Raw genomic sequence first — 22073 nt, 5'->3', positions numbered from 1 at the left:
CCAACTGTTCTGACCCTTTCCCTTGACCCCTTGCTCTTTTTTCATCTAAACACTCTCTCTTCTTAACCAACTTTCCTCTGCAGCTTTCCCCCAACCCTGTGGGTGGGGTTTTTTTTTTTTTTTTCTGGCTTATTATCTATTTGTAGTCCATCCTCCCCAGGCCCTCTAAGGGATGTAGCCCTCAGTTGTCTTGTTTGGGCATCTGTCCCAGTCTGCTGCGATGCCTGGCATAGTACGGACATTCCTCGTGGACCTGTTTACTTTGGCCATTATTTAGTGCTGACCACCACGGTGACCACACACTTGGTTTCATTCCTTTTTAATCTGGACCTGACTAAAATGGAATGGCTTTGCCTGCCAGGTGTAAATTGCTGTTGGTATTGTTATCTCCTGACTAGACATCCACAGAGGCAGTGGTCTGACCCCCTCTCATCCTCATCCTCACAGTTATCCCCTCCAACCAGCCTGGAGATGACCAAAGAGAGCCTGAGGTGAGCGGAGTCCAGAGATCAGTTCAGTCTTTTGTAGGCACAAGCCAGATGCTTACCATTAAGGATACAAAGGCCCTAAGTGTCCCTCAGTAGAAGAATGGACTAAGAAACTGTGGTACATTTACACGATGGAATACTACTCAGCTATTAAAAACGAGGAATTCCTGAAATTTGTGGACAAATGGATTGATCTAGAAATTATCATAATGAGTGAGTACACCCAGAAGCAAAAAGAGACAAACGGTATATACTCACTTATATCAAAACACTAGTCCAAGGGATACGTACCATGAAAATCTTTACTTACCAAGAAAGTGGGTCAGAGGAGAGGATATCCGATTGAGACTTTAGGCAAGAGTAGCATGGAAGAAAGAGGAAATTGTAGGACCCACAGGGTCCTGGAAACCTACAAGAAGAACTTTATGACAGGCAGATCTGGATCCTGGGGTCCTCCTCAAACTAAGGCACCAGCCAAGGAGAATATAGGCAGTAAGCTTCGAACCCCTACCAAGACCTAGCCGACGAACATGATACTCTCCACCGTTGAGTGGAGAGTGAGATCTGACTCTCACAGGAACTCTGGTGCCCCTTTTCTGACCATGTCCCCCAGATGGGGAGACCTGGTGGCACTCAGAGGAAGGATAGCTAGTTACCAAGAAGAGACTTGATATTCTGAGAGCATGTATAGGGGGAGGAGGTCTCCCTAGGTCACGGACATAGGGGAGGGGAGAAGGGGAGAAATGGGAGGGAGGGAAGAATGGGAGGAAACAGGGGAAGGGCTAACAATCAAGATGTAATATGAATAAATTAATAAAAAAATCTAAAAAAAAAAAAAAAAGGATACAAAGGCAAGAAAAGAGCCCAATACAATTGTTATTTGCCAATGTAAATCGAGATCTTAAATTTAAAAAAAAAAAGAAAGAAACAGAAAGAGACAGAGAAATGGAGACTGCCCAAACAAAGAAGGACCATGAAAGCACAGAGGATGAGAAGGGAGGAAAAGGTTGCCAAGTGTGAGCATGGCACTCCCCACAAGAAGGCTCGGTTCATTTCTTGCCCAACGGTATACAGTCAATAGGAAGCAGAGCCTGCATTCCAACTCAGCCCCTACAGACTATTGCGCCAGCAAGCTAAGGCCTAATGCCATCAAAGGGCAAAGCCAGGCAACCCCCCCCCCCTCCAGCAGATCGCAGACTTGAATGTGGAAGAAAGAGCAGGCAGAAAGGAGCTCCTCTCCCGTCACTGAGACTCTCATGTTTAACCAGGGCAGCAGGCAGTACCCAGGTATGTCCTTGTAACCAATTTAGGATTTGCACACATCCAGAACTCCCAAGCGAGACCAGAAAAGTCCCCAATAGGACATGTATAGGATTCTGCCACTTTCTCCCATCCCCACCGGTATCCATGACCTCAGTACAGTACTGGGTATAGGATTAAAGCTCAGACAGAGCTCGCAGACTCCCCATCCTCCACCAGACCTGAAAGGAAAGAAGGATCAGGAAGGTTCTGGAAGGTTCTGAGCTGCTCAAGAGATTAAAGAGGGTTCAGAGAAAGGGACCCTGGACATCACCCTCTCTTTGGCCCTTGCCTGCAGAACAGAGGAGGAAGTGTATATTGCATGTGAGCTGTTGTATAAGCAGCCCCCACGTTTGATTCTCTGTGGTTGTGTATATTATACACACTGAGTGCACGTGGGATGCGAGTGAGCAAACACAAGAACTGCCTGTGCATGTGTTTGTGCACATGTGCCAGTGCGGAACTAAGGCCACACTCTCAGAAATGCCCAGGGTCCTAGTAGACTTTTGTTTGGGCTCTCCTACTTTATTAGGTATAATCCACATACAGCAAATGATTCCAATCTAAAATACACCTCACAGTGAGGGTCTAACACACATAAATGCCGTGTAGCCAACCCCTACAGCAAGACCTGGAAGTCTCTCAATATTCCAGAACATCGCATTGTGCCTCTTCCTATAGGCACCTCACTTTCCCAGTAGTAACACTGTTCTGACGCCTCACGCCCCAGACTTCACCTTCTGATTCCACGTCAATGTCATTGTACAAAACATGCTTTTTTTCATGTCTAGTTCTTTCATCATTACATCATGAAGTGAGTTCATCCATGTCATTGCATCTAGCATTAGCTTTGTGTTTGGTTACTCTCATGTTCTTGTGAGGAAGTACTTGACAGAAGCAATATAAAAGAGGAAAGACTGATTTGACTCATGGATTCAGAGGGCTTAGCCACATGTGCCTAGGCCAGAGGGGATGGGTAGTGGAGACTGTCACTTCTTAGGACACTACAACAGGAAAAAGAACACAAGGGAAAGTCAAGGCAAGATACATTCACTTTCTAGGGACTGGCCTCCATGACCTAACTCCTTCAATGAGGCCCCTACTCCTTAACTTTTACTATTCCCCAATAATGTCATCGTGTTATGAACCCTTCGATCAGTTAATCCATTATATGAAGTACCAATGATCTAGTCAATCCAGAGATGTCAACACAACATATCCAGAGGTGTGATTCACCATATCCTAGGCATCTCTGTGTATGTATATGTACATGTTTGTGTGTATGTGCACATGTGTACAAGTGTGCATCGTGTGTATGTGGAAGTATGTGGGAGGTGTCTTCCTTGATTACTTTCCACCTTATTTTTGAGATGTGCAGGATCTTTCCCTGGCACTGGAGCTCACTGATTTCCTAGACTAGATGGCAGCAAGTCTTGGAAGAGTCGCCTGTCTCCACCTCCTCAGAGCTGGGATTATAGGTGTGCACCCTACACACAGTGTCATATGTGGGTGGGAGCGATCGAAACACAGGCCTTCACACTTATTAACTTCAAGCAGTTAACCAACTGAGCCATCCCCAGCCACTCATAGGCATTCCTGAGTCCAGTCAAACTAACAGCCTAGAGCAGCAAGGGGCAGGAGAGGTGGGTCAGTGGTTAAGAGCACTGGTGAATGGATGCCCTCTTGTGGTCTTCACAGGTGCCAGGCACACAGATGGTACACAGATATACACACAGGTAGAACACTCATACAAATAAAAATGTTTTAGATAAAAAGGGTACTTGTAAGAAGTTTATTCCTATTTATTGCTGAAACTCTATTATGCAGACAATCCACAATTTATTTAGCTACTCTACCCCTGGGGTTTACGAAGAATGCTACTGTGAAAACTCAAGGTTTTTGCTCGATACATATAAACTCCTCTTTTTTGTGTTTATATCCCACAGTAGATCTGCTGAGCCATCAAATTATAAATCAGCCCTGTATTTAGTATCAGTAGATTTAGGCAAAGCACCCCTACAGTTTATACCCCACCAGCAAGTACAGACACCCCAGTTGTTCCGTGTCCTGCATCCTCATCAACACTTAATGTTATCAGTGCTTTTAATTTTAGCAATTCTGATATCAGTATAGAGAGAGAGTTCACCAGAGCCTAAATTTGCATTTATCTAATGAGTAACGACAGCGAGCAGCACAGTGGTATTATTGAACATTTCGGTACCCCTTTATTCAAGTTTCTACATAAATACAATATATGTAAAAATAAGCAAATAATTGACAAAAGGTGATAGCAATACAGATAACAAGCCAGCACAGGCAATCGTTTCTGAGGTGGCAAACCAGTTGAGCCAGGTCAAAATGTGGTATGGATGAATTTTTCATCTCAACCTGTAGCTTAGACGTAGCAGGAAGAGAATGTAGTTGGAAAGCGAGCACTGCTAGTCCAGATCTCAGAAGTCCCCTCACTCAACTTGCTGTTTTTCCTTCAATTGCAGGATCCACACAGTGACCAACCTCTGAACAGCCATGGTAAGCTCAGGTCCCTGGGCCTTTGAATCTCAGCCACTGTGCTAATGCTATGTGTGACATCAGTCCATCCATCCATCCATCCATCCATCCATCCATCCATGCATCCATCATTCAACAAAAAGTACTAAGTATTCATATGTCCCAGGATTTGTTCTAGAAAATCCTGGTCTCTGAGGAAATATGACCAGCAAGTCGAAAAGACCAAGAACAGTAGCTCCCTGTCTACAATTTGTGCAGAAGTTGGGCGGCAGCAGTAGCGCAGCCTAGGCTCGACACATGGAGTTCACGCCAAGAACTCCGGGGCACTGGTGTTTTACTGGTAGGAAAGAGAATAGCTGTGGATTCTTAACTAAAGGAGACAAAAAAGTGAATAAATGGAAAACTCCCAATTTTAAGAGTTTTACTCCCATCTATTATAGTCTCTTAAACCATCGACACCTACATCTGATAGCCTATACATCAGCAAAACAAAAGAGCAAAGAACAAATTAATAAGAACAAACTCAAGACAATGCCAATCATGCACGTTAACGTCTTATTTGAATTGCAAGTTATTAAAGAAAAGAAAGGAAAACTCAGCGAGCAGAAGCAGTACTTCCTTTGTGCTTTGAATTTTAATGGAACAGTAGACCACAGAGTTCCCAAAGAGTACCAGGCTTCCTGTGGCACTTTCGGTGCCTCACCCAGTGAACAAACCCAAGAACTGCCAAACCAGAGCACCTGGTGGAAAGGAGAGGTTGTGCGGCAGGTGGTAGGGGATGGCTGTCTAACCCAGGCCTCAATTTAAGTCAAAGGCCACAGCAGGGGTGAAGTGGGGAGGGACCTGAGCTCCTGAGCCTCAGAGGTCAGAAACAGCACTGGTCCATTCTCCACAGGAACGCCAACACCTTTCCCCTACTCCCTGCCCCTCCCCTGTGACTGTGGGGAGGAGGAGGCTGCTACTGAGCTAGCAGAGAAATCCCTTTGGCTCAGAAAATAAAGCCAATTACACCACTTAGAAGGCTCAGAGCACTGAAGTCCGGAAGTGAACTTGACAGGAACCCCTGTTGTCACTCTGTTAAACTCAAGTTGTCTGAGTTTATCCCAGAGTCCAAAGTTGATGCAAAAGCAAAGGAATTTATTGGCTGACGTGCGGGGTCCACCAAGATCCGTGGAGATGGAAGACCCCGTTCTGTAATGGTGGAGGGTCTAAATACCCTCTCACAGAAGCAGAACTTAACAACCGCGGTTAGCTATTAGGTGGCTAACAATAGGTGACCTTTTAGGTGAATGAGGTCTGAGGTAGTAAATTTTAAGTGGGGGAGATAGCTTTTAGGTACGTGAGGGTCATAGTAAATACCAAGTGGGGGAGATAGTTTTCAGGTACGTGGGGGTCTGAGGTAGTAAATTCTGGAGACAGGGTTGAGGTAGAGGCTAATGGAGAATCTTTAACTTGTTCTCCTCAGTTTGTTCTTATTATCAGCCTGCAATTCTCAACTTGTTTACTCAGCTGGCAAATGCTAGGCCCAAGCCTCCCAGAATCTTATATTATTTTAGCTGAGCCCAGGCCATCTGGCTAACAATGTCACTGCTGAACTCAGGCTATCTAGAATCTCACGACTCAAGAAAGCCACTTTCTTGGAAGTTGTGTCTAGAAGCAAGGGGCAGGACAAATGGACAGAAGGAACAACCGCAGGCAGGGAGGCAATTTATGAACGTTAGCTGAGTTCCTTCCTGGGGATGACCCTTCCAGAGGAGGGAAGCAGGTCTTCCCAAAAAGTAGCCAGGACATGGCTTTGGGCCTGGACACAGGGCATGTGACTCCGCCCAACAGACTGCGAGCCAACCACAAAAACAAATGGACCTTGTGTCCTCAGAAGTAGGTGTCCAATAAACAAATCACACGTGGATGAATGAACAAAATACCAAGGTGTCAGTGGCCACAGGAACAGAATAAATCCTGTTGTGGGAGCTTTAAAAACAGGACCAGCTAGCATTATTGATAGCCTGCTTTATGCCAGGTCATAACAATTTGCAGGCAGTGCTGTGTCATATTCACATCCACAGTGCTGGGCCTCCATACAGTTAAATCTCTCCACTGGGGAAGCACAAAGTTTGAGCTTTCTTGTCAGCAGTCATTGCCATCATCGGCTGTAGGCACAGGCCTCTTCTGGTACACAGAGGTCTCAGCTTCTGGTGAGCAGTGGAAAGCAGGTAGAGCCAGACATGTGACTAGCACCATTTGAGGTAGCATAAAGTAAGAGCCTGGGGAGAGACAGACAGGACAGAGCCAAGAATGGACCGTTTCCCTTTTTGTGCACACTCGTTGGGTGTCTGCTGTGCGACAAGCTCTGCTCTGGGCACTGGAGTCTCAGAGGGCACAGAAGGCACTGTCTTCATGGTGGCTTCATTACCATTTCAGGAAGGGGTGGGAGGAGACAGAAAACATGCAAAATGTCTGAGAAAATAGGTCAGAGATGATAACGGCTTTGGGGGAAAAGCAAGCAAGGAGGGAGGATGGGAAATGTGGGGTGGTTGCATCTTGAACAGGAAGATCTAGGGTGGGCTCACCCGAAGAAGATTTGAAAGAAAGGCTGAGAGAGGCTGAAGCAGTAAGAGAAAGATAGTCCGCCTATTGCTTCCCAGGTTTCTGAAGCGGTCATGCTTCTTGCCCGGCTCCCCTTGGCAGAAAGGCCCCAAGCACATGCTGAGTTTATTGCCTGAAGGAAAGGGACCCAAAAAGACCCAGAACCTGTCTCTGATGCCATTTGAGAACTTTTCACAACCTTGTCACGCTCCATCTCCTTGGGTAGCCATGTATTCTTTTGTGTCACTGTGACCAATATACCTGACACAAACAACTTCATGGAGACCGGGCTCATTTTGAGCCAGTTCCAAAATGTTCCAGGCCATCGCAGTTGGGGAAGTGTGGCAGAGCAATTCACATGATGCTGGAGAAAAATGGGATACATAAAAAGAAATTTAAAAGTAGGAAAAAAAAAAAAAAAAAAAAGTAGACCCTTTCCCCAAAATACCTCCTCAACTTCCAGCTAAGCCTCAACTTCCCAGTTTCTAGAAGTTTTCAAAACAGTTCCACCATTTCCGGACCAAATATTCAAAACTATGAGCCTGTTGTGTCGTTTCAGATTCAAACTATGACACTGTGTGAATGGAATGTGTGTTTGTTTGTTTTTTCGTTTTGCAAATTTCAGGCATTGATAGCCTTCTTTGTAAACTCCCTGTTACCCTTTCTCCAGCCTTCTTCCTCCCTGATAATGAGTGAGTGAATCCTCTTTTTAGATAACAGTCTGATCACATACCCTCTTGTTCAAAACATTCAATGGCTCATCAGTGCCACCTGAACAAATGCCAAAGCCTACTATGGTTTTCAAATCTCCACAAAAGGACTCTGGTGTCCTACTACCCAACAGGCTTTGAGCCCCCTCATGCTCCAGGGCACTAGACACTCACAGCACCCCTCCATGCCTGTGTCTGAACTGACCCGGAGCCTCTGTTCCCTGTTTCTTCCTGTATCAAAGGACCAACTGATTAGGAAGCCGTCCTAGGTGTTGTCTCTAGCACAGCACACACCTGGTGGACTGCCACTTGTGGCCTGTTTCCCAGACTCTGATCTTCTTAAAGACAAGGACCACGCTGGGGACTCGATGCGTGTTGGGCTAATTTGGAGACAGGGCCATCATGATGCATCTACTCACAAGTATTTGTCAACCTCTGCTACACCCTCACTGGGGAGGCGAAAAATGAAGGCAGAGGACTAGGGGTGTGGCTCAGTCAGTAGAGCACTTGCCTGCAACGCATAAAGCCCTGGGCTCCATCCCCAACACTGCCGAAACCAGTGGCAGTAGTGGCATATGCCTCTAAAGCCAGAACCAGGAGGATAGGGATAGCACAGTCATCCCGGTTTACAAACAGAACACGAGGCTAGCCTGGGCTACCTGATCTTGATCTCCTGTCCTTTAAAAAAAAAAATGTATCAGAGAAACAACTGGATAAGAGGAGTAAAGTCTAAAGTTCTATGGCACTGGAAGGTGACTGCACTTGATGACACTTGATGTTCTAGAAGAACCAGAGAGAGAGAGAGAGTTCTGGGTGTTACCAACACATGCACAAAAATGTCTTACATAACAAACATAGTAACTACCCTGATCTTATCATGATGTACTTCTTATGTGTGTTGAAATGTTATACTACACCCCACAGATACAATTATGCATTGGTTAAAAATTAAAATATATTCAAGAATGGGGCAGGATAGATGATAATATGTCATAAATATTACAGTAAGTGCCCAAGTCCATGCCTGGTGAACTTGGACCCTCCAAGGGCAGGTACAGGTCAGACACAGCAAGAGTGACACCTTCTTATACAGGCTAGGGCAAGACAAGGAGAGGCGGCACGGGCTGCCAGCTCATTTGAGAAACAGTTATGAGAGTAAAACCTGGGCAAGGGAGGGGAGGGGAGCGAACACGTGTTCATAAAGCCCAGCTTTGCCTGCAGGGGTAATCCACACCAACCAAAACTGTCACCAGACACAAGCCCAGGGCAGAAGACTATGGCCTTGGGGCAGGAATGGGTTCCAAGGGCTGTCGGCACACTCCTCCCTCTGTCTTGTTCTCTTTGCAGATGTCGCTTCCTACCGGAAACCCCGCAGGCCCCTGGAGACCTTCAAGAAAGTGGGGGTCCCCATCATCGCGGTGGTGCTGAGCCTGGTAGCCATCGCGATCGTAGCCATCCTCAGTGAGTCATGACCCTAACATAGCTTTCACCCCATCCCACCCCACCGCCAGATGCGACAGCACTCTCCTTCACCGCCCTCAGTAAGCGGTAGCCCCCATTCTCACCCTCACCCCCTCAGCAAGCCACAGCCCTTACCCGTCCTCCCGCCCCCACAGTCATAGGCAGGTGATCTGCACAAGGCTTTGGGGGGAGGATGAATTCTTATGCCTCATGTATCCTCCCCTGCTTTAGAGGGAGCCTTCTGAGTGAAAGGGGAAGGTGGGTACATCCCCCAGTTCTCCCAGATGGCTTTTCTTCCCAGATGGTTGCTAAACACGTGGCACCCATTCCAAGCCCACACAGGCAGTGGCAGAGGTGCCCACCCCCAGCCGCCTCCTTCCCATCTTCTGCAAACTGACAGCTGGTGGAGGGCAGAGTGAGGGGGCGGGATGGGAGTGTGTGTGCAGCCCTACTGTCTGGCAGGCTAGAGAGGATTTCTGACTATAGAGACTGGAGGGAGAGGTGGGGCCAGGGAGGATGACCAGGCAGGTGGAACCCTCTGCCCACCCCAGGCTCAGTCTTCATTAGCCCTAATGTGATCTGAGGCAGCCCACCCTGTGACAATGATTCCCACAGTTACAGCAGCATTCACAGCAGGGAATTGAGCCTGGGAGACAAGCATAGGAGTCAGGGATGGGCATCGATTGTGGCTCCCCATGGAACCTGTGTGGCCATGAAGAAGTCCACGGAGCCCCTTACATACGAAACACCTTTATGCTTCATGAGCAATAATAAGATACCATGTGTGAAGAACCCAGATTAAAAACAAAGAGTGAGCTGGGCGTGGTGGCGCACGCCTGTAATCCCAGCACTCAGAGAGGCAGAGGCAGGAAGATCGCTGTGAGTTCGAAGCCCAGCCTGATCTACAAAGCAAGTCCAGTACCGCCAAGGCTACACAGAGAAACGTTGTCTCAAAAAACCAAAAACAAACAAGCAAAGAACAAAACAAAAACCCAGAGTGTGTAGCAGGCAGAGCTGGGACCCAGGGCATGTAGTGCCTGTACAACCTGGGCATGTCTCCCCTTTGGGGAGCCTGTATTTAGAGCTGTGATGACATTTGCACTAGCAGCAGACACCCCCCCACCACCGGATGATACACAGAGATCCTTGGCTTGAACACTTGGACACTGAGCCTCAGAGCCCAGGAGAGGCAAACAGATAAAGGCTGGGACAGGACTCCAGGTCTCTGGCTGAGCAGGTCCTCAAAGTAATAACGATGGGTTATCCACAATTCAGACATCGCCCCGATCCTTGTGAGCCTAGGGTTATTGTGAGATGGAAAAAAAAAATCTTCTCATACCGTGGCTGGCCCAAATTAATGTGATTGTGTTAGTCGGGTTTCCATTAGTGTAACAAAACATCTGAAACCAACTTCCAAAAAATTGTCCTCCAACCTCCAATAGGACACACACACACACACACACACACACACACACACACACACACACACACACACACACTATTTATTTTTAAAATTGGCTGCCTGCCCCTAGCCAGCCTGACTTTGGGGAAAAAGCACCCTCTCTCTGCCGGACTACCTGCTTCACCCCCAGCCCTCTCTGCCCCTCCGTAATGTGCCTTCCAGTCAAGGTGATTCTGGATAAATACTACTTCGTCTGTCGAAGTCCCCTGACCTTCATCCCGAGGGCGCAGGTGTGTGACGGCCACCTTGACTGCGCCTTGGGGGAGGATGAGGACCACTGTGTCAAGAACTTCCCCGAGAAGCCTGGAGTGGCAGGTGAGTAGAGACTGATGGGCAGAAACAGTGGAAGAAGTCTGCTCAGGTGGGCTCTCTGGCCCCCTTCTTTGTCAGTGTCTAGCCCTGCTGGAACAGGTTCCCAAGAGCAGGGCCATGGTACATCTTTCTTTAGATCCCAGCACTGGGCAGGACACACACTCAAAAGGCATTTAATGGCCCTGGAGGACAGGGGGTATTGCCAATACTATGCTGGCTGTACCCGGGTTTTGAGGGTGGGGGAGGTTGTTTTTTGTTGTTGTTGGTGGTGGTGGTTTGGTTTGGTTTTTAACAAAAAGGAATAGAGTGTATGACCTTGGAGGGTTCCTCAAGGAGACTGGAAATGTGGCCCATCATGCCATTTAACCACTTAGCCACCCTTCTATTCATAGTGTTTACTTTACTGTAACGTGCTAGGGAACAGGACAGAGGGAGGTCACTGAAGGAATAAATGTTTTAAGCATAAAAACAGGGATTGTACAGCTTGGATTGGCCCACTAACACTTAGCCCAGAAGATGGGTAATAAAACCCTTTGACAAGTAAGACTGAGTGACTTCCTATATATTGACCCTTATTAGTAGACTCCAATGCCTAAGGGCACCTGCCATCCTAGTGCCAATAGAAGTTTTCACTTCAACTCTCTCTCTCTCTGACCTTCCATGGGAGAAGCTGCCAGGTCCCTGCTGAGACATTTCCCCCAAACTTGTCAAGCTGTGTGCGCCATGGTAAAGCAATTATGTCACTGATCATCAAAACTGATACCTATGTGAGCAAAAAAGAGAAGCTGTCAATCATTGCCCCTGGGCAGCTGGTCGGGCTCCCTGCTAGCTGCCGTCCAAATCGGGCTCTAGTCAACTGGAAGAACTTCCCTTGGCGGACATGTCCTCAGTTCTGGATTGGGGCGCAGCAGCCAGGAAGCGGGGCTGGGCTAGAGAGCCCCTACCCTCCCGCTGACCCAGGCTCCTTCCCTCTCAGTCCGCCTCTCCAAGGACCGATCCACTCTGCAGGTGCTGGATGCAGCCACAGGGACCTGGGCCTCTGCCTGCTTTGACAATTTCACAGAAGTGCTGGCCAAGACAGCCTGCAGACAGATGGGCTATGACAGGTACTCAAGCAAGGCCATAGGAGGCTGTCACCTCACACGGGCAACCTCTCTGCCTCCTGGCCTCCCTGCCTTCCTTCCTTCCTGTCTTCCTTTCTTCTTTCTGTCCTTCCTTTCTCCCCTCCCTCACTCACCGACTCCCTCCTTCCTTTCCTTCCTTCTTTTCTTCTTTTCTTCCCTGCCCCCATCTTACCTAAAAATACAGGCATGGGATTCATACAGACCTGTACTTGAATCCCTGCGCTTTCATTTACAAGTTGCGTGAAGGCTAATCTTCCTGGCCTCAGTTTCCTCCAGAATCACCAATGCCAATCTCATAAGAGGAGGGACGGAGCCCTTTTCTCCCCAGCCACCTCTCCTTTCCCCTTTTGTAAGATGTCTTCCCTGACCATAACATAAAGCCTAATTTACATACTCAAAGTCATCTTGGGTAAAATTTAGCAGAAAGGGAGACTGGGGGTGTAGCTCAGCAGTAGAGTACTTGCTTGGCACATGCAAAGCCCTGGGTTCCATTCGCAGCACTTGAGAACAAAAATAGCAGGGACCAACCTGATTCTGTTGGGGGCCCGTCACCAGAGTCCCAGCTCTCTCCGAGAACTGCAGACGCAAAGTCCAAATCTGGAGTGGGTGGAAGGCGCACGAGGGGTAATTAGCATGACATAGACGTTATATTCACTTGATGTTGGCAGAAAGCTCACAGCACAGTTATTATTAAACCCATGTTAGAAGTAGGCTCTGAGAGAGTAAGCAGCTTGGTTAAGCAGAAGCTGGGAGGTAGAAGGCTGGAGTCTGTACTCTCCATGACCTGATTCCTGGACACCACGTGTTCCCGTGGTATCTGTTTGTTCGTTGGGAATTCTCTCTGCCCACAAGGCTTGATCAGTGAAGGCAGGGAGAGTGGGAAGTGATGCCTCCAGGAGCCTGCCTGCGGAGGATAGACAGGACCCCATGTGCTCTGCTGCAGAGAGGAGTCCCACTCTCCCTGGCAGGCTGACCATCGTCAGGACTCCGAGAAACTGAGACAGAAATGATGACTACTAGACAGACATTGCCAGTCGATCACAGAGTTCTCTCCGTAGATCTGTAACACAGCCTCAAAGTTTTGTCCAATGGATGTCTGGGCAGCCAGAATGAACCCATAGGACTCCTGTTCTCTCTGCCTCCTGGTTATAAAGGTTCTGCTCTCTTCCCAACTCCCAGCACCTTCTAGGAAGGGACACCCTGTCACCCTCATTTCCAAGGAGAACAGGAGGCATGCCCAGCACCTGCAGCCAGCCCCTCCTCCACTGCAGCCCAGCCAACTGCAGCATCAGCTGGACCAGATGCGGCAAGCAGGCTGTTTCAGTTAGGAAACTTGGGGGTTTCCTGAGGTTCTTAAAGTGGTAGCCTCCCAGAATTTCTGCCCCGCTGGAGAGCACTGAGGCACTGGACAGCACTGAGCTGCCTGGCCTCTTGGGCTTTATGATATCAAAGTTCATTAAATCACTCATCAAGCTGCATTGGGTGAGCACGGGTTAGCTTTCCTGGGATGTTTACTTCCAACATCCTTTCTCCTTCTGAGTCGGAGCGCTCTGCTCAAATCTGTTTTCTCTCCTGCCTGGAAGGAAAGGAAGCCTTTCTTATCTAGGAACACAAACCTATAGGTGGTCCAGTGTTGAAGGAACCCCAGGGGCCACCTGGCTCTCACATAATTTTGCAAAGAAAACTGGGACTCAGGGAAACACACAGGACAAAGGTGACTTGCCCATGGTCACACACCAAACTGGTGTCAGAGGCAGCATATGAGAACTTAGGTCTTGGGGGCTCTTTAGAGAGACTCCAGTCACCCCAGACCCAGCACCTGGTTCACCCAAGAAGTGCTCGCATTGCCTATGGGTGGACCAGCCAGCCAGGGATATGAATTGACCTCAGATGTCTGTGCAAAGCTTGACCTGAGAGGACAGACTGGAGAAGAAGAAGGGAAAGATTTAGAAGATGCAGGTTTGGTGAAGAAAAAGTCAGAGAGCAGAGTAGTTAAGCAAGGCTTCCTGGAAGAGGAGGATTTAAATCCAGGGTTTGAAAGAAGACAAACATGGATTAGCAGAAGGGATGCGAGAGAGGGTGGTCCAAGTTTCAGGAAGTTCCCCCTGGACTCTTGTGAGAATGGATGCAAGATTCTCCGGTCTCCTGGTCCCCTGTCTGGAAAACCAGATATCCATACTCCAGTTTCTCTGTGCTGAGACAGGCATTCATCCGGGTTCCTTTGCTTCTTTGCTCCCACTAATGTGAACCTGAAGAGATGCTGGGGCCTCTGAGATAGGGACAGAGCTCAGTGTGAGGAAAACAGACCCCTAGCCCTCTGCATGGCTCTCTGCCTTCTGGACCAGGAGTCCCTGCCCAAGAGATCAAGGCTGCAGCAGCCTTCCTCGGACTGAGTTCTGTGGGACTCTGACCCAGGAAAGCCAGCCCTGCCCCACTAGCCTAGCCCACCTGTGTTCCTCACTTCCCTGTCCTCCGGGAACAAGGGCTCTCCCTGCCATCCAGTTCCAGCCTCTGCCCCAGCCCACGGTTCACTCTCCCTACCACAGCCAACCCACGTACAGAGCAGTGGCGATTGGCCCAGACCAGGACCTCGCTGTCGCTCAAGTCACGGGAAACAGCCAGGAACTTCAGATGCAGAATTCAAGTGGGTAAGTGAGAGGACACATTCTGACCTACAGAGGGTAGGTAACACACATTGGAAAGCGGCTCAGGGCTGCGGTAAGGAGAACATGAGCCAGACAACAGGAGGAGCACCTGCCCACGCCGATCATTCAATGTCCAAGGTTATGGAATCCTGTTTTCAGGCTCAGAGAATATCTATCATCTGTTGCCTTTTTAAAAAAATACAACGTGCAATGTCAATGGCCCATCTCCCTGAATGGTCACGATTAACACCTTCCACGGCTCCTTCATGTTCCCTAATGAGCTACCTGCCTGCCAGGCGAGAGCCCCAAAGTAGCTTTGTTCTTTTCCATCACTTCCGCCAGGCCAAAGCAACACCTTCTAATGCTACAAGGAAGGCTCCCCAGCAGAGGCTCCAGAGGCAGGCTGGCTTCTTAGCATTCAGGGCACTGGAGAGATGCATTTTGCAGTAAATCCTGACAGAGACAGGGTTGGTAGAAAAACCACAAGCATGACTCCATCCATCAAAATCCCGTTCTTCCGGTTGCAAGGGCCGCAGTGCCACAGTTTCTGCTCCCTTCCCGCCAGGGCTGCCGGGAGCCCAGACTGGCTTTGCACGAGGTGGGGGTTTCCCTACGTGGCATGCACAGCAATCAGGGTGTTGAACCAAATCGAATCACATTGAGTACTAACGCACTTCTAGGCCAATGATGAAGGTTCTGGGGTTCCCCAGTATTTGGGGGACAAGGTTGAATCGGCAGTTCAAAAAGGCTGAGTTCCAACCTCCTGGACAAGAGGGACGCAGAAGCCACAGTCCCCTCAACCCCATCCCCATTCCACCCGTGTCTCTCTTTCAGATCCTGCATGTCAGGCTCCCTGGTTTCCCTGAGCTGCTTTGGTGAGTGTACCCCATCTCTGAGGGTTTGGGGGCCTTGGCCAGCAATGGGCAAGAAGAAAGGCCTTTATCCACACTATTCTGTGATAGGTCAGTGTCCCTTTGAGTGGTTAATACTAAGAACTCCTGCCATCTGCTCGAAGCCCATGACCTGAGTGTATTAGACTTTTATTACCGTAGTGAAATATCTGAGGTGGGGTAACATCATAAAAAAAAAGTTTTGCATACAATTTTAGAACCTGGAGGTTCTAAGACCAGAAAGCCAACTTTGTTTGGCCTCAAGTTCTGGCCTAACGCTGGATGGTTGATCATGTGATGGGATGTGGAGGAAGCAATTCAGAGTGGGCACTGTCTCATCCTACGCCCTACACTTTTTTGTTTGTTTGTTTGTTTTTTTCAAGATTCATTTATTTTATGTATAGATGGTTGTAAGCCTCCGTGTGGTTGCTGGGAATTGAACTCAGGCCCTCTGGAAAAGCAGACAGTGCTCTTAACCATTGAGCCATCTCTCTAGCCTCTGACCTAAGTTCTTGAATGCACTCAGCGATCATAGAAAACTGCCTTAATCCTCTCAAAGGACAGCTTCTCTGATGACCTAAGGGCCACTAGGCCCCGCCCTTTAAAGAACCCACCCACTGTCTCATCCCCACCATACTCAGGGCCAAGCTGCCACCTTTATGGAGGCACACTCAAACCATAGCCTAACTGTTCCAGGGACTTCCAAACAGGTCACTGGTTGGACAGAAGCTTTATGTAAAGTCCATGTGAAGCACTCCAGAAGAGACTAGACCCCCATCTTGTCAACCAAGAAGCTCTGAGTGAGCAAGCAAAGGGGCAAGTTGAAAGCAGGGTCCTCAGATAGCATTTGGCAGGCACTTGGCCACGCAGGGGAGACACCGTGTGAAGGCTTCCCTGTTTAAAAGATAATCATAGCAGGGCATATCCACAAGACCAGAGAGGCACAGAACAGGGCAGAGAGATGGCACTGGAGTTTTTAGGGAGGAGGGCTGTTTGTTTGTCTGCTTGCTGGCTTGCTTGCTTCAATTTATTATTTTTTAAACTATGGGACAGCGCTTGTGGAGACCAGTAAAGGGAGTCAGATCCCCTGGAGCTGGAGTTACAAGCAGTTGTGAGCTGCCTGTTGTAGGTGCTGGGAACCAAATTCCGATCTCTAGGAAAGAGGGAAGTAGGCACCCTTAGCCACTGAGCCATCTCTCCAGCCCTGACATTAAAGAGTTTAGCTCAAGTTCAAAGGTCACATGTGAATGTAGATCAGAACACAGGGTGGCCAATGGGCAGGCTCCCTTAACAGAAGGAAGAAACCCAGTTCCTAGAATTTTCTTCTTACTTCCTGACACCAAAGTAGCTTGTGACGATCTGTTTACTCAGTGGGGAGTGTCTAGGGACTGTTTGTTTGGGGGCAGGGCTTTCAGAATTCGTGACTCTACAGCCTTTTTTGGTGTGAAGATGATAAACTCCCAGCCCAGTGGACACATCCATGTTCAAAAATCTAAATTTCTAAACACACACAGAGTACGCGTAGATTTCAGCGCAGCCTGCGGTGTCACACCCACTATCTGCCTAGGCATGATTCAGAACTGGTGTGGGTGGGTTCTCCCTGTCCCTTCAGGGCCATTCCTGAGGGCCCTGCTCCAGGACTTTCTGGAAGCCCCTCCCCAGAAACCTGACTTCCCCCTCCTTTTTCCCCACTCTTTCCAGACTGTGGAAAGAGCCTGAAGACTCCTCGTGTGGTGGGCGGGGCCGAGGCCTCTGTGGATTCTTGGCCCTGGCAGGTCAGCATCCAGTACAAAAAGCAGCATGTCTGTGGTGGGAGCATCCTGGATGCCCACTGGGTCCTCACAGCAGCCCACTGTTTCAGGTAAGTGCTGCTGCGAGGAAGCCTGGAGGGAGAGAGGCTACCAAGGGAACCACCAGCCACCTGAAGTTTTTCCTGATTTTGCCCTTCCTCCACCTCTCTCTCCCCATCGAAATCATCGCTGGGGTACAGCCTCCTCAATGGCTACTGTGCCCTTGTTAAGCATTGGGGAATCTGTGCTGGTCTCCAAGGTTGAATTCTGTTGGGTGAAGAGCTTGAGATGCCCAGGGTGGTCACCCCACAGTGTGCACAGTTCCACTCATGTGGGCTCCCAAGAGCTTGTCTACATCTCGCAAGTTTTCCAGGAAACGGCCCCAGGGTCTAGAGTCACTGCCTGTGTCTAGAAACTAAACCAAATATAGAGAGAGTGTTGTCCAGTCTGGCAGAGAGGGAGCCATCCAGGCCTTGGGAAAGGGCTTCACTCGCCTTCCTCACTTTCCTTCATCAATCTCATTCCACATCTAGTGAGTACCAAGAACCGACCCCCTTCAGACTGTGTGTATCACCTAGTTCCCTATCGTTGCCTTCAAGGCGCCCCAGTTTAGATCAGGGGTTTTACACCATTTTAAGAATGGCAAGAGCTCTAACTCCCCTGGGGGGATGGTGAGGGGAGGTCCATGTACACAGGCGGTGCCTGGTGTGGAGACAATAAACACACACTAATGACTCAACAAATCACAATGCAAAGACAAAAACAAGGATGGAGGAGACATTGCCAGGAATGCCCAGGAATGGGGCAGCCCCCTTCCCAAGCCCTCCAGGTAGAAGTTTCCTTGGGCACCTTTAATGAAGAAGAAGAATCAGATCTCCGTTTATAATCTGGCTTCAGGAGGGTGGCTCTCAGACGGCCCCTTTCCACCACTCCGGTCCTACCAACACATGACCTCCTAAAGCATCAGCAGACCTGGACTCCTAGCCCTAGGCAGAGCATCTGTGTGCTTGGCTCCCGTCTGATCTAGCCGCCTCTGTCCCTAGGAAGCATGTTGATGTGGCCAGCTGGAAGGTGAGGGTTGGCTCAGACAAACTGGGCCACTTTCCGTCCTTGCCTGTGGCCAAGATCTTCGTCACTGAGCATAATGCCCTGTACCCTAAAGAGAAGGACATTGCCCTCGTTAAGCTGCAGTCGCCCCTCACATTCTCAGGTAAGAGGTGGCCCCTGGGAACAGAGGCCCCAGGTTAACCTTACTCCAGTTCTGCTAAGCAGCTTTGGACACATTGTATTCCCACTCAAGACCTCTGCTTGCCCATGGGTGTCCACCTACTATACCATCCCGATATCGCTGGTGCCCCAGACTTGCCCTAGCTGTCAGCTGACATTCACACCTTTCCCTGGCAGACAGCCTTCCAAGTCTCTTTGCTCCATTTGGAAGATCCAACAAGCCATCTGATCTTGGAGCTGTCAGGGAGCTTTTTTTTTTTTTTTTTTTTTTTAATTAAAGAATTGCCTGGTCCATTCCTCGCCTCCTGACCAGTACCCAAGGCCCTGCACAATAACCCTGCCAAAGGGTGACTGCTTCTGCTCGCTTTCCTCCAGGAGCAAGGAACCTAATACTTCCTGGGATTTTTGTGTCTGTGTGTGTGGGTGGGTGGGTGGGTGCATGCATGCGTGTGTTCATGTGCATGTGCTAGAAGAAGGGTCAGGGGGTCAGGGGCACAGGGAGACAGCCCAAGTGGTGTTTGTGGTTCCAAGATACCACAGCAGGGAGGTTGGGTAAGCACATTTGAGCATGCTTGGAACTGGAGAACAAGGATAATTGCCTAGGCTGCCGAGGTTGATCTTTGGCTGTTCTGTACCTAGACCTGGGTGATTTAGGGCAGAGAAAAATAGAGGCTTGGCACGTGAGAGTGAGGTGGAAGTGAACAAGGTCGAGGGTGTGGCTCTAGATTGTTGAGTTTCAATACTGAGGGCCTCACTGACAAGTGGTTTATTCTCTCTAGGAATTAACTAACCTAGTCTCACTTAGACCAGCAAGACCCCCAACATGTAAAAGCACAAAATACGGGGAAGGAAAAAAAACCAACTGCAATACAGAATCTCCCTCTTCCTCCTTCTTCCTGGTAGGCACAGTCAAGCCCATCTGCCTGCCCTTCTCTGATGAAGTGCTCGCCCCAGCCACACCACTCTGGGTTATCGGATGGGGCTTTACAGAGCAAAATGGAGGTGAGTCTTATTACCCTCCCCAGCGGTAATAAGAAAAAGGAACGTACTTCAGAAAAGCCCACCAAAAGTATTGATGGCCCAGAAAAGTCACAAGGGCTGCCGGTAAAGGTGAGAGTGAGGAGATATGTTTTCAACCTCCCAGGAAAGATGTCTGACACGCTGCTGCAGGCATCAGTCCAAGTCATTGACAGCACACGGTGCAATGCAGAGGATGCCTACCAGGGAGAAGTGACCGCTGAGATGCTGTGCGCAGGTACCCCACATGGTGGTGTGGACACCTGCCAGGTGGGTCCTCCAGAGACCATGGGGAGTTCCAGCAGGAGGGATGTAGGTCCAGGAGAGATGTGAAAGCCTACATGCTGGGTGCCCCGCATGAATTCAGCCTTGCGGACTGTAGCTCTCCATTTGTTTGTGAAAAGGAAGGCAGAGACATGGTCTGATGAAGAGAGAAGGAGGAATGGGTGGACAGATGAGCAAAAAGAATTTAAATACACATTTCACACTTAAAGATGGCATTGCTCCCTTCTCCACCCACCCTCCATGGTCCCTTTGAGGACAGTGGCTCCAGGTCTACTTTCTCTGTCCCTGTCCCTGTACTGCTATACTTTACTAGAAAGATCATCTCATTCTGCGTGAGCTTTGGTACATGTGCCCTTGTCCTAACTCCATGGCCACCAGGACTTCTGAGTGACTCCTATGTGCCTCCTTACTTCCCCAGACATACAGATGATCCTTGGAACCATTTTTATCCAAATTTCTCAGGCTACTCCCAACCCCAAACATTAAAAATCCTCACTCAAGAGCTGTCTCTAAATCCTCTCTTGTGGACCATGAACATAGCAGATTTAGAGACAGTGTCTGCCCACCCTGCCCCTTCCCAGATCCCACCCCACCCACCCCTCCACTTGCCAGCAACTCCTGCCCTGGCTTTTCACAGGGTGACAGTGGTGGGCCTTTGATGTACCACTCTGACCGGTGGCAGGTAGTCGGCATCGTGAGCTGGGGCCATGGCTGTGGGGGCCCAAGTACTCCTGGCGTGTACACCAAGGTCACTGCCTATCTCGACTGGATAGGCAATGTGAGGAAGGTGAGTGTTTCCATCCCGTGGGGAGCCCTCCCTCAAAATGTCTACCCTGAGGGCGTATGCCATCCTTAGATTTGATTTAAATAGCTCTGACATCCTTTTACATCCCAAATACATTCCCCTCTCAGCAAGCTGACAGCCTGAGATCTCTCTATCAAAGTCAAGAGATCCTCCACCACCAGAGTGAGGCTGCCGATCAGTCCCTTTCCTGGGAGAAGATGCTAAGAGTGCAGAGAGGGTTGTGAGATTTTTCTGGCCCCTGGAGAGGAGAGTGAGCAGGCAAGCAAACCGATCTTAAGGCAGGAAGATAGTGTTGACCTTGTCACTACTTTGTCGATTTCAAGTCATCTGACTTTGTTTTCTGTTGTCTGTTTTGTTTTGTTTTGTTTTTTCATCCTAGTCTGAGATGTAAAGCTGCTGCCTGACACATCCAAAAGCTGCTCCCTCTCAAACCCGCCCACTTGGTGATCCCTCAAAGTCAGATACAAGGCAAGAGCCTCCTTGAACACAACTCCGGTATTTCCTGCAGCAACCAAGGACCCACAGACATACGCACTGCAGAGGTGCCCAGAAGGATGTCGGATGTGCTAGTTCAGCCACCCTTGCTTCCCCCAAAGCCCGGGATGACACACAGTCCACTGAGTGAAGCCAGGCCACTGATTCAATTCTCTGAAGTGTTACTCAGCCAGGGAGACTCTCCCTTCCACAGGAGGACCGGAAGTCAACTGGCTCTCTCCTGAGAGCCCAGACCGCCAAGGGCTGAGTGAATGAGAGAAGGGTCTGAAAAGCCTTTGTCTTCTTTGCCCAGTCCTAAAACCACTGGGGTAAGAAATCAGTCAGTTCTAATGTAAGATGTACATGCTAGTGTTGGGGTGTTTTTCTTGTTGTTACCACTGTGGTCACTACCATTAAACAGATACGAGAAATCGTTGGCATATGCTTCCTGGATGACTTGATAAGAATCCAACTAAGACGGTCACACCTTTAGCCTTCATCCTGGTGTTGCATGACTGTTCCCCAGAAAATGGGAATAAATGTCCATCTGACACAGATAGAGCACCAATGACAAACCAAAGAAATTATTCCACCCGAGTCTAAATTGCTGAGCCAGTGAGATTAGTAAGGCTTCTTGCAGGTACATGGGTAGCTTGGAGGCAGCTGCATCACCAAAAAGCCCTCGCCTAACACATAATACATGAAAGCCCGGGGTGACACACAGTCCACTGAGTGAAGCCAGGCCACTGATTCAATTCTCTGAATTGATCTCGGCACAGTGCACAGGCAGTTCCACTGAGAAGCTCTGTCCTGTGTACCTCTCCCCTGCCATTGGTGACTGCTTATATATACTTGGAAAGGGCCTCATGCGTCTTATGACTCTCCGGGCTTCTGGTCTCATAAACTACCCTTTTCATTAGCTTTCATTGCTCCTTATGAGCCTCCCTCCTTGTTTCTGTAAGGAGTACTTCAATTCAGAAGAAATATGTA

The 22073-nt window shown here is 49.0% G+C and overlaps 1 protein-coding gene across 1 annotated transcript; it reads left to right on the top strand.

The window, feature by feature from the left end:
* Positions 1 to 8330: 8330 nt before the first annotated feature.
* On the top strand, positions 8331 to 21511 carry Tmprss4 (transmembrane serine protease 4). The gene is made up of 12 exons (XM_051155723.1): positions 8331 to 8343; positions 8813 to 9052; positions 10677 to 10829; positions 11803 to 11932; positions 14497 to 14598; positions 15430 to 15470; positions 17187 to 17346; positions 18319 to 18485; positions 19406 to 19504; positions 19647 to 19789; positions 20442 to 20591; positions 20989 to 21511. The coding sequence occupies exons 1-12, from the start codon at positions 8331 to 8333 to the stop codon at positions 20998 to 21000; spliced, it is 1410 nt and encodes a 469-aa protein (XP_051011680.1). The 3' UTR covers positions 21001 to 21511.
* Positions 21512 to 22073: the final 562 nt, after the last annotated feature.

The sequence above is a fragment of the Acomys russatus genome, chromosome 14, assembly GCF_903995435.1.
Source record: "Acomys russatus chromosome 14, mAcoRus1.1, whole genome shotgun sequence".
In the NCBI taxonomy this organism is placed as follows: domain Eukaryota; kingdom Metazoa; phylum Chordata; class Mammalia; order Rodentia; family Muridae; genus Acomys; species Acomys russatus.
Note: the sequence above shows the minus strand (reverse complement) of the source record. Positions and strands in the feature narration are given on the sequence as shown.

What these genes read in the sequence shown, in the direction of transcription:
- Tmprss4 (XM_051155723.1), top strand. An exon ending in AGACAGATGGGCTATGACAG is followed by an intron (nt 11,933 to 14,496) that starts GTACTCAAGCAA and finishes TCCCTACCACAG; the next exon opens with CCAACCCACGTACAGAGCAG. An exon ending in GTGGTGTGGACACCTGCCAG is followed by an intron (nt 19,790 to 20,441) that starts GTGGGTCCTCCA and finishes GGCTTTTCACAG; the next exon opens with GGTGACAGTGGTGGGCCTTT.